At 41.1% G+C, this 12,630-nt stretch overlaps 1 protein-coding gene across 2 annotated transcripts in view; it reads right to left on the reverse strand.

Annotated features, from left to right (window-relative positions):
• Positions 1 to 310: 310 nt before the first annotated feature.
• Positions 311 to 12,630, reverse strand: part of nt5c2b (5'-nucleotidase, cytosolic IIb) — a 35,151-nt gene continuing 22,831 nt past the window's right edge. For both annotated transcript variants that reach the window (XM_083765280.1, XM_083765281.1), the window contains 9 exons: positions 12,415 to 12,498; positions 12,171 to 12,212; positions 11,339 to 11,446; positions 10,784 to 10,850; positions 8,845 to 9,015; positions 7,415 to 7,466; positions 6,995 to 7,055; positions 5,293 to 5,469; positions 311 to 4,663 (listed from right to left, as the gene is read on the reverse strand). In XM_083765280.1, coding sequence (XP_083621406.1) covers positions 4,421 to 4,663; positions 5,293 to 5,469; positions 6,995 to 7,055; positions 7,415 to 7,466; positions 8,845 to 9,015; positions 10,784 to 10,850; positions 11,339 to 11,446; positions 12,171 to 12,212; positions 12,415 to 12,498 — 1,005 coding nt within the window. In that variant the 3' untranslated portion in view covers positions 311 to 4,420. The remainder of the gene's footprint in view (positions 4,664 to 5,292; positions 5,470 to 6,994; positions 7,056 to 7,414; positions 7,467 to 8,844; positions 9,016 to 10,783; positions 10,851 to 11,338; positions 11,447 to 12,170; positions 12,213 to 12,414; positions 12,499 to 12,630) is intronic.

Consider the following 12,630-nt stretch of genomic DNA (forward strand, 5'->3'; position numbering starts at 1 on the left):
ATGTGGTCAGTCCGTTGCTCTCCCCAGGTTTTTTTTTAATCAATCAATCTACATTCTCTAATTGTGTGTAAACTTATTGTAAAGTAATTCAGATGTTTAACAATAAGTCGTAAAATTAAACCAAATTATTATTTCATTTTACGCTGTCAAGAGTTAAAGATCTATAAGGGTCCATATGGTTACCAACTCTCCGCTGGGGCCCTCCTGGAACCGCCTCAAGGACCACTTGTTGAGAACCACTGCATTACATGAAAAATGTTCCCGTACAAAAACATTCATTGAAGGTCATTGAAGAAACAACACATTATTATGGAAAATTATAGTTTTATTGTACATTTTTATGTAATTTCCAGATATACAGTCTGTATAATAAATCTGGAAACAAAACATATGTTCAAAAGGAACATAAAGTAATGGGCACAAAACAAAAGATTATTGAATTAAAATAACTGAATGCATGACAGTTTTGGCACCCTCTAATGTGATTGCTTCTTGGGCATCATAGAAAAAGAAGCTTGGTCGGCCGGTGTAACTTTCAGGTTTTCATGTAGAGGTTTGATTGTGACAATTAATAGATCATCCAGGCTGACTGGATTCAAGAGTTGGAGATATGTAGTCAACCACTACATATCTTGACCCCCGCGACAAATTATAAGAAAGGGTAGGTTATCAGGACAGACTACATCCCATAGCCTGGACGGACGATTGCTCTGCGATTGGCTTCATTGTTAGACCAACCAACCGACCAATAGTGTAACTTCATCAGTCAGTGTTATAGGGGCTGTCCACATCTAGCCAAATATGTTACTGAATGAAAGGTCAAGGATATGTGGATTTATTTTACAATGCTGTAAAGGTAATAAAAAAAATCACGAATCATGTTTAGAAAAATTAAATAAAACTCGGTTTTGATTAAAAGTGCCATTTCTTATCTACGGTACTTGACATGCTATTCACATTTCCCTTAAGAGCTTTGCTCTGCAAGCCATTTACTGGATGACATGTTTTTTAGGTTTTTTTGTTTGTTTGCTTTTTATACAAATCACCCTGCAAATGTCAAAATGCTTTCACTATATAAAAAAAAAGAATTCCACATAGATGTCTAACCAAAGGCTACCATTAAACCGTGGCATACTGGATTTGCTTGTATTAGGCAGCCTTAGAATGAGCACATGCATATCCATTGTACTAGAAGATAAAAAACAATAACTGACACAGTGCTTCCACAGAAAATCAGTTCAGAACTTTTCCTATTACCTTTCTTCAAAATGAGATCAAAAAGCTACTGGCCAATTATTTTCTTATGAGCAATGCAGCTGCCTCGTGTACGGTAGTAGCATATCCAGTTATTTTATATTCAAAACATAAAATCAATATTGGGAATACAAACATTTCACATAATATAAAAAACGAATGAACTATTGTAATATAATTCTCTCTGCTATATTCTACTGATTAAATTGTTACATAGACCCACGGTTAAACTTAAACACAGACATATTCCTTCTTCTACCCCTTGTCAAGCTAAACCAAAAGAGCCAAAATAGTTCCTTACCATCATTGGCCCAAATCAACAGACCAATCTAAGATCTATTACAAAACAGAACTAGTAAATGTAAAGTGAAATCTTAAACATAGTACACATTTGATATTGCGCAAAGGAAAAAATATATCTATTCCATGAAGTCAAGTTGCTGGCAGTTATCTTGTCCTACTAGTGCATATTATTACCACTGAGGAGGTAGGACATGGGAATAGGAAGTGGACATTACCAGGATTACGTTGAATACGTTTTGAGTCCCACAATATTTTCAGGGTGTTTTGTTGGAACTGGAATAGCCAAAGTGTTTACGGATTCTAAGACTGGACATCCTCATTCCAGTTCTGAAAGTACTAAACCTATGAAAGTTTAAAGCCTAATTCATGCCTGATCTATACCGATAGTCGGTGTCACACACTGAAAATAGCCGACCTACAACTCACAACACGTCGGCGAAACCCTAACCATAGCAGGTCATTTTTGGCAAGCGACACAATCGTACGATGACATCGAAATTAGGCTTAACTCTATAACCTAACTCCAACCGACACGGAACCTGGTACTCTCTTCACAGTGTGTAGAAATCTAACACCTCTCCACAATTACTCCACAAAGTATCACTGCTATAGCTTAATACCAGTGCTGTTCACCTCTGCTGCTAACCATAGATATAAAAACCTCATCGCTGCAGTTCATTGGATCGACCTGTATCGTAGGGAAGGCGGAAAGCGGAAGTGCGGAAGGCACTCTGCCGGGACTTATCAATTCAAATGAGCTGTATTGACATGAGAAAACAAATGTTTACATTGCCTCTGATTGGCCTACCGAACGTCCCCTTCTGTGGCGCACGCGGAAGCTTGCCTTCCCCCGAGATACAGACGCCCCAGAGACGAAGTTTATGCAGCCACAACCAGCGCCTATCTGGAGCAGCCTAACCTTGCCTAACTCCAACCCTACATCAAGGTCTAAGCAAGTCAGTTCAATGATGTTTACATCCTAGTAGCCTTGTCTAAAGCCAAAGGATTGACATTAGCGGACAGATCCAAGTCCTACTTTTTATACAGTACAACCTACCAACCTATAACGTAAAGAACCATGCCACAAGCCACCAATAAGCACAATCTCCTTTCCAAATCAAGGCCACTTGTTCTTATGATACGCTCTTGTTTAAGAGAGAGAGAGAGAGAGAGAGAGAGAGAAGAGAGAGAAAGAGAAAGACAGACACACCCTCAGCTAGAACACTTCTCACATCATGAATCTCTGCCATGGCATTGATCATGTACAACCAAAAAAGAAATCATGTTTCAAGTGTCCTGAATAACCAAGCTTATATTCAGCAAAAGAAGCCCTGCATGTTATGTGCACATGCTGTAGAATGAGCTCCGTTACAAGTTTTCACACCTTATCATACATTGCATTACATAGTGCAAACGTGAAGAGAAGGCCTAAGGCTGAAGCCATTCTCTGGATAGCTAAATTACAGTAGCGTACTGTACTTCAAGAACGAACAGACCATATGACCAGTTCCTTTCAAAATGTCAGTTGAACCATGCACTCATCATCACATTTTGTGTTCCTCTAACCAAGTTTTATACAAAATGCTTTATTGATCTGTCTCAACGCGGGCATAAACATCCACAATCAAACTTGTGCTTAGTTTGGACCACCCGAATCTACACAGTACACACACATCCTGCTAGAACAAGATATTCTTATGCTTACAATCATTGTGGATGATACAAGTCTACTTTGGCAAAGGACTGACTGACTGACTGACTGACTGACTGAATCTCACACACACACACACACACACACACACACACACACACACACACACACACACACACACACACTTATTCTTCTACAATGACAAGAAACAAACAAAATAAAACATGTTAGGAAGGAAATTGGACCATTGTTTGCATAATGGGAAAACCAGCGTTCAAATAGCTCAATATAATGTGCATGTTCTTTCAGCACCATGGTCAGAAGGCTGATGTCAAGTGTGTTTCTCATTTCAAAAGGGGTTTACAGCAACAAGAAGTCATAAAGTACATACTGTTCTTGACAAGGTAAGTCTGCTGTGGAACTACAGTACAAATTCTACAGTATACTAGGGCTGCACCTACCAATTATGTGCTTAGTGATTATTCCATCAATAACTTGAAATTGAATAATCAAGAAGCATGTTATTTTTTATGTCGTTTTTTGAATTAATTGTGGCTACTTTATATATCGTGGAGAAAAAAAAGCTAAAATAGATGATCTACAGTACAAGCCCACAACACCGTTAATGTTCGCCTATATTATTATGAAAAAGAATCCTTATTTTTCTATGGTCAAATGTTGATTAGTTTGATTAACCTTTGCACCCCATAGTATACTGTCTACACTGTAGGCCTACAATGTAACCAAAACGTGTTACAGTACATCCCTAAGAGTCCGTTCAAGAAAGATTGTTTCTTCCATTTTTTTCAGAGGTCTGCTAAAATAATATTTAATCGCAAAAAGTTAAAATAAAATAAAATATAATAAACATCTACCCCAAAATAAAACTAGGAAAGCAGGGGCAACTGTGTGATTTTAGTGGACCAAGCATGCACATTGTCACATACTGACAGATGAACTTTAAGCCTAAACTCTTGGTCCTTTATACTTCGGAAATCATCAGAACAATATTGCAGTTTCTTTTTTCGACATAAATCTCCATGAAAAAAAAAAGAGAGATCCCAAACCACCCAAATTTCCCATTACTTGTTCATTCCGGAAATATGCCTCCCTTGGCCAATCAATTTTGTCTCGCTCTTGAGCGACATCAACCTCCATTAGGAAAGCTTGCAAAGGCAGGAATCGGATATGGCTCACTTCTCGTCTTCCTACTTATTCCTCCTCCTCTTCTTCTTCTTCTTCATCGTCATCCTCATCGTGGCAGTGAGTGATCTCTTGGGGGGTCAGCGGGAATAGATTGGGGGGCTTGATTTCACTGATGGAGCGGGTCAATTGGCTCCGCTTGCACTCTAGTTCCTTGCAGTCAATGCAGTGGGTGCGGTTGCGTGTGGCCATGGGGGACTCCATGTCTATGTTGTCTACGTGGGCGTGCTCCACCGTTGACTCATGAGGCATCTGGGAAAAGAGGGTGGGAGCGAGGGAGAGAGGGCAAAAGAAATGAGCGTGACACAAGAGACTGGGAATAAAGGTTTATCTTACCTTAAAAATAACAATTATTATCTATTCTATAGCGTGTGTGTGTGTGTGTGTGTGTGTGTGTGTGTGTGTGTGTGTGTGTGTGTGTGTGTGTGTGTGTGTGTGTGTGTGTGTGTGTGTGCACCCGCTGTTGATTGCACTTTGTGGCACTTCGACGATTTCTCCAAAGTTTTCGCAGAGAAACACTTTTTTAAGTGGTGCAACCACTTCTACATCCAGCATGCAATGTCCATGTACCTGTTTGTGTACCTGTGTGAGCACGAGTGGTGTGCGCATGCGTGAAATTGGAACGAGAGAAGTATGTGACATGGCTGCCACCTGCTGGACGCAAACGATACAGAGAAGAAATTGGAACGATACAGAGAAGAAATTGGAATGATACAAATTGGAACGATACAGAGAACCAATAGACGGGAGTTGCACCACTTGGTTCACACTGGTGTGATTTTTTTTTATGTGTAGGCGTTCAGAGGTATTGGAACCAGTAATAAGATATGAAGACATTATGGCATCCATGATTTGTAATCCAACAGGAGAACTGTACGTACCAGTACATGTGCAGCTCTGAAGAGATAGCTGAAGGGATAGTAGAGCAGATTGATGAAGGAAGCCGCGTACAGGTCAGCATAGCGCATGACCTGGGAAGCAAACAGGGTCTGTCTGGAGCCGCTGCGGAAAAGGCTTCCCATCATACCGTAGCACATGTCCATGTCATGGGTGACTTTCTGAAGGAGAAGGAAGAGGTGGAGAGGATATGGTGAACTAAAGACTATAACCAAAGAGCTTCAGGGCAAGCTGAATCGTCTTTGAATGCTGCCCTTATCTCTGAGATGCTCTAACCACGTCCTGTCGTTATTTCATTACCCGATTTATTCTGCTTCAAAGTGAGTAAGACAATAAGTCTTTGTGTGTACTAAGTCATTTGTTGTTGGCTGAGCGGTTTGTCTTCTTTGTTAGATGTTTCTAGTTTGTAAAGTGACTCTTTGTGAGTGTTTTTTTTATTGTTTTAATAAATGAGAATGCCTATCACCCGACGAAGCCTTTGATTCATGGAGATTCTTGTGTTTTTGTCGCATTCTAATAATTTGAGGAGACAGAGACTCCGCCAGTCATCAAATTATTGGCTTAGGAATGTGACCAAAACAAAAATAAGAATCTCCATGACTTCAAGGTTTCATGGCTTGTGTAAGTGGTAGAAAATAAATATTTTTTGGGGGGGTGAAGTAGTCTTTTAAGTAAAGTTGGGATGGCTTATTGTCGGTATCGGCCAACCAGCGAGGGTGTCTATCTCCTTTACAACCCCTGGGAGATGGATTGCTGAGGTGGAATACCACACCTACCATCAGCTCCCAGTACTACTTACCGCCGTGCTACTCATACGCTGAGTTGGCGGTGCCCCGGGATCGAACCCAGAACCTTGTGGTCCAAAGGCGAGTGCTCTATCAACTGAGATACCCGAACACAGGGGAAAAAGTACATGAATAAATGTAATAATTAATGGGATTAATGAAAATGTGTCTAAAGATATTCAATCAATGTGAGGCATAATGTAAAAAGTATGCCTTGGCTAAATTTGATCTTCCAGCCATTTAGCTAATAATCTATAAAATTATGCTACTTATCCAGAGACTAGTAAGGACGTACTTCCAACATTATAGTTTCTAGCTGTTATGACCCCCCCCCCTCCCACCACCACCTGTAATGACTCTCTAAACATAGGGCATTCAATACAGTATGATCTGAGTGAGTTGGGGGTGTTTCTTAAACCATGTCACTGTATCTTCTGATCTTTGTCAATAAAACAGCATATCAGACAACAATCAGTGAGAGGTCATCAATTGCATGAAACATAAAAAGGAGTTGTATCACCATGAATGGCTGTACAACATCAATAATAACAAAAGGAACATCCTTACTAACAAAATATGCTTTAATGAGTCACAGCAGCAGTCACAAAACGAACGCGTTTCGACCTTTATGGCCTTCATTAATGCTGGCGAAAGCCAGAAGGCCTTTGTCAGGCTTTCAGAAAGTTTTAGAAATGCTTTCAGAACACTTTTGTGACTGCTAACTGCTAACTGCCCTTAAGCCTTAAAACCATGAAAACTATATTGTACGGTAAAGATGTTCATTTTGTGATTATGTATTGTTTAGAATCCGCAACCAAAGTCCTTTGAGTTGAGTGTGCCAATCCTTTGGACTATGGAACAACATCTAAACATGGCAGTGGGACATTTTGTTGAACAGTACCTTGACTCTTCTCTGGATAGCGCTGATGTCTGGTCTCTCATTGCTACTGCTGTCCAGGTGCCTAGAGGAGGATTAGCAGAGGGGATCAGGGACAAAGACAGAAAGAAAGAGTGCAATGACATCAGTGTACTAAACAAAAAGTGCTGTAATACTGTAGGTGAGCTGAGGTTAATAGGCCAGTGAAACCAGTTATCAAGTTGCCTGCAAGAGCCAACACTTTAGACTTTACCCTGAAGGCAAAAAAAAAAGGTTATTCTCTCTCACATACATTATGTGCACGCGCACGCACGCAAGTGCATACAAACACAAGGTCGGTGCTGATAGTGCAGAGAGAAGAAATAAGGGTTCAATGATATATGAGAGGGTCATTGGGTCATTGGGCCAGAGGTGGGAAACAGTTAAAAAGTTCGTCCTACTCACTTGTAAAGCTCAGCCAGGAAAATGTCCAGCCCCTGCAGTTCCTCGAATAAAGCTGTGAACGATATGGAAGGCATAGTGAATCTCTCTCCCCGCACATCATCACAAAGGTTTACATTCCAGTTGAATCTTTAATCCCATCTCGCATTGGCATGTACCTGTGCGTGCACCTGTGTCTGTGCATGCGGCTGACTAAATATGTATGCGAGCGAATATGACATTGCATTCAACAACTATGTGATTAACAATTACTCATTTCATAAGTTGATTTGCTTGCAAGTAGTCCTCAAGAGGCAGACCGCGGTCCATGAAAGGACACGCGCGCCCTGCATACAAGCACTTTGAAATTAATAGGACGGGATCTATAAGTGTGTGTGTGTGCGTTTCACTGTATGAAAAGCAACGCATCACTCTGAATGTGGACCGACTGACTGTGTGCATGTGTGTGCGCGTGTATCCCTGTGTATTATGGGCCGGCATGTCATGAGTCATGACAATGTTGCGCTGACTGGCTGTTTGCTGGGGTTGCAGTCACACATTCACTTTTGTAAAACACCTTTTTCGCTAGTACTCCTCCAGATTTTGTCCAAAAATCCCGCAAATCGTTAGAGTGTCTCTATAGTCATGTGCTCAAGACGGATCTGCCCTATATTTCATATTCCATCCTAATTGGCTTTCAAAGTTTGCAGGACTGGCCCGTTTTAACAAAAAGCTTCAAACCATTAACGCAGCGTGCAATTTACATGAAATCTTTCACGCACTTTCCTACTAGGCTGAGGAATACATCCCACCCTTTTCACATTGGCCTGTTATAGTGCCACCAACAGGTGGATTTTTGCTAAACACATTTTTGGAACAAAATGCCTCAAATCATCCAATTGCCATCATAGGCATAAGAAGAAATGGCACCCTTTTCACATTGGCTTATTATCGCGCCACTAGGAGGCCACAACCTGACCTGCCCTGGTGGAAACCTGTGCCCCGAGGGGCACTTTTTCTAGTTGAAGATGTGTTGGGATTGTTAAACCTCAGTGGACAAAGTCTTGGGAACCAAATGTGCTATTTCTCTTAAAGAGGCTATTTATCTTATTAAGCAGGGACAAAATAAGTGTTCTTTGTGCCTCAACACAATACCTCTTCTAAATATTTGCTGTGCATTTTTGGTGTGAAAAATGTGTATTTTCATACTCTGCACCCCAGTATTGGTTGGTTAGGAGATGACCCAATTTGACATAAGCATTTCTAGGGGTGGGGGCAAAGGGTTGGCCCGCGACCCGTAATAATATTTGTGTGTGCGCATGGGACCGGACCATCGTCTTATTCAAAAATGATTTGTGGACTTTCAGCATTTCTAGTTGAGTACCCCTGCTGTACGCAGTTTATCTGGAAGGTTCATGTCTGTGTGTACTGTATGTAGGTGCATGCAGGCTCACAGCTCTTGTCGGTCCAAACATGCAACTCCTGGGCCAGCTCGGGTATCACCAAGAAGGTCCTCCAGCCCTGGCGCTTCTTGGACTTGAGGATGTCTCCGAAGATGTGGTCCCCGATGTAAACGATGTCCTTACCCTTGGCCCCCAGTAAATCACATACAATGTCTGAAGAGCCTGGCAATAGGTGACAAGGACAACTTTTTTTCAACCAAGGTTCATGTTTTAGGTTTAGTTGTTATTAGAGAAAGTAAAACATGAGTGTTAATTTGGGGGGGCATTCGAACATGGGGCTAAAAAAAATTGTTTTACAAAATGTTATAGCGATTTATGTTTTAATTATTTACTAGACTAGTCCTACTAGACCCCAGGAAATTATATCTGGCCAGAAAAGATCACGGGATCTATTGAATGTGAAGGAGGAGGTGACAAACTGACATATTGAGCCTACGACACACAGTATGGCATCCCCCTAGTACCTCTACCTTCACATTCAGTAGCTCCTGTGATCTTCTGTGGCCAGAGGTAATTTCTTGGGGTTTAGTAATGTAATTACTGGAAAGTGGTTACATTGCATTTAACCACAACCTGGTGTCCAATTTTGGGCATGTTGTTACAGGTAACAATAATTAAAAAAAAAAAGAAAAATCTTTCAAAAGAATATTTCCCCTCAGCCCTCATAATTCTCAGAAATGTATCGTGATGCGTTGTGAGCTTGTAGAGTGGCTATCTTCTATATGGTGAAGTATATACTGTAGGACTTAAGTGATTAAGAAACAGTACAAAGATAGATACACAATCACATCGGAAGTGGATCGATCAATCAGTGGCTCAGGAGGTAGAGCGGCCCCCCCTTTTAATTAGAATGCCTAATCAAAACAACCATGGATCTCCTCCAGTTAATTCAAAATGCTGCAGCCAAACTGCTAAACCAGGACCAGTAGAAGGTGCCACATCACCACAGTCCTAGCCTCCTTACACTGGCTTCCGGTAAAATTCAGGGTTCGTTTTAAAGGGATTGTGACATAAAAGAAAAAAAGATTGTCTTATTTCTTTTAGGTTTTCTGAGCTCAATTGCACCCAAAAAAACTGAACTTTTAACATTCAGTAGATTTTCTGTGGTGTCAATGGGATTTGCCAGCAGATGTCAGAAAGACTTTCAAACCCCAGAGAAAGCTCCAGAACACAGAAAAAAGTTCAGGTTTTTTGGATGTAATTGAGGTCACAAGACCTAAAAGAAAAACGAAAAATTTAAATAAATGAAAATGAATGTCATGAAACCTTTAAGGTCCTGGTGCTCACCTATAGAGCTCTACACGGCCAGGCTCCATTATATTTAACTGACCTAGTCCAACGTTACGTGCCAGAGAGGGCCCTAAGGTCTGCTGATCAGGGTCTGAACACCAAACACAAAACAAAAGGTGACAGAGCCTTTCAGGTTGTAGCGCCCACACTGTGGAATGCTCTTCCGCAGGTGTTGAGATCTGCAGCCTCGGTGGAGATTTTTAAGAACAAACTCAAAACTCTGCTATTTGCACAAGCATTCCCAGATGTTACATGATGTTTTCCCATGTGTGTGTTGTTATTTTGCTGCTTTGTTTTTTCTCTCTCTTTTTTTTTAGATCAATTGTATGTGCCAGTTTTTTGTTCAGTACTACTCTGTTGTATTTAGCTTGTCTTTGTTTTGTCTGCATGTAAAGCACTTTGAGTTTTCTCTGTGAGAAGTGCTATATAAATAAAATGTACTTACTTACTAATTAGAATGTTCCGGTTCGATCCCCACCACTGAGTTAGTGCTGAGCAAGACACTGGACCCTAACTGCTCCAGATGAGCAGTTAGGGTCGCCTTGCATGGTGTCCTATTGCCATTAGTGTGTGAATGGGTGAATGTAATGCACATTGTGTGGTCAGGTACATACAAACAATCAGTGTGTTTCAGTCTTACCACCAGAATAGACAATGCCATGTTGCAGTGGCCCTGTGTAAGTCCCTATCTTCAGTCGCCCTGATATCTGAAATGGACAAGAAATGCATGGTATTGTTAACGGGAGAGACTGACAGGAGAGACCAGTTTCATGGTCACACATAGAGCTCATCTCATTTGAAGAAAATGTTTTAGCCAAGCGCTATACCACAATCATGTCATTGATTAGTTTATGTATTAGGTTACATTACGAATCTTTCTTTTGTATTTCTCTCATATGTTTCTCTTCTGCTCTCTTTCTGCTCTCAATCCTGTAAACTAATCGGTAATGTATCGAGTTCAAAGCAACCATTGCTCATGCACGGGAGCACTTCAAAGAGGCTCTGTGGTTTTTTTAGGGTTTTTTTGCAGGGGGCATGGTGTTCTGTGCAGCTGCGTCTGTTCAGTGTGTGCTTGCGTGTGTGTGTGTGTGTGTGTGTGTGTGTGTGTGTGTGTGTGTGTGTGTGTGTGTGTGTGTGTGTGTGTGTGTGCGTGTGCGTGTGAGCGTGCGTGTGTGCGTGTGTGGTTATTGCTCACCGTGTCCACCTGTCTGAGCACTGTGCCCTCCGCAAAGAACAGAGGCTTCCTGGCGTCCACAAGGATCAAGTCAAAGTAGGACTGCCATGGCCGGTGGGCCATGCCATGCTGCAGTGGGTAATAATAATAATCACTCATTAAACAATGAGGCAAAAATCTGCATGATTTCCGACAGTGTCACGCTGGCGAACACAGCCGATCTACAAGCTCACAGCGAGTGGAAAGCTTGTAGCTCAGCCACGTGCGGCATGCAACATGGTCATACAATGAATGTATAAATTGGGCTTCATACGTTCAAATGCATATTCAGTCAAACTGAAAATATGCAAAACATGCACGCATGGAACATGATCCATTATTTACCAAACAAGAGCAGAAAAAGAGTTAGTCTCACTTTAACTCATGCTGCTAGGAAAAATATTCTTAATTAATGAGAAACCGCCAACAAAGAAAGATTGACAACCTGTCTGCTACGCTCCACAACAGATGCCTTCTATAAAATATAGATATAGTTAGCGATACCGCTAACCTTAATACCCACTGCTGTGGGTATTAATACTGTTACCGTCTTATTTTTTATTTAATTTTCTCAGTGTAGTTGTTCACCCATCCACAGACTGTCAGACTCAAGAACCAAACAATGTGTCCATATATATACACCGGTATATATATTTGTTTATTATTTTTTATTTTATGGTCCGATGTAGCTATGTGTATGTCTGTGTCCTTTGTTCTGCAACCTGTCTGAGCTGAGCTCTCTGTTTGTTTTTGTTTTGTCATCATCATAAAATGAAAAATCTATAAAAATATTATTGAAAAAAAAAAGTCTCACCTTTGGGCCGTGCGGGAAGTCAAACAGGTAGGTCATGATTTTCTGAGAAGAAAAACAAACACAAGTAAGCTGTCATTTCAGATGAAAGGCCTCTGGATGTGGAACAGCAACAAATCCTGCAGCCGTTTCCTAGAGAGTATTCAAGTGATCCACTGTTTATGCACCTCTCGGAAACCCCCAAACCCTATCATTTTTGGACCATATTCTTCTTGTCTTGTCTGACAGTAAGATAATTCATACTCACGTCGGTGTATTGGTAGTCACTGTTGGTAGCCAGGAAGACCTTGGCAACTTCATTCATTCGACTGAGGAGAAGAGGCAGTTTTCCCTAGGTTGGGGGTGAGAAAGACAGACAGAGAAAGCGAAAGAGAGAGCGAGAGTTAAACACAGAGACAAGAATGAAAGACAAGGGTAAAAGAAATAGACAACTAAGACAAGACTCCTCAAAAGTCAGTCAAAT

The sequence above is a fragment of the Protomyctophum parallelum genome (assembly GCF_964188405.1).
Source record: "Protomyctophum parallelum genome assembly, chromosome: 5".
NCBI lineage: Eukaryota > Metazoa > Chordata > Actinopteri > Myctophiformes > Myctophidae > Protomyctophum > Protomyctophum parallelum.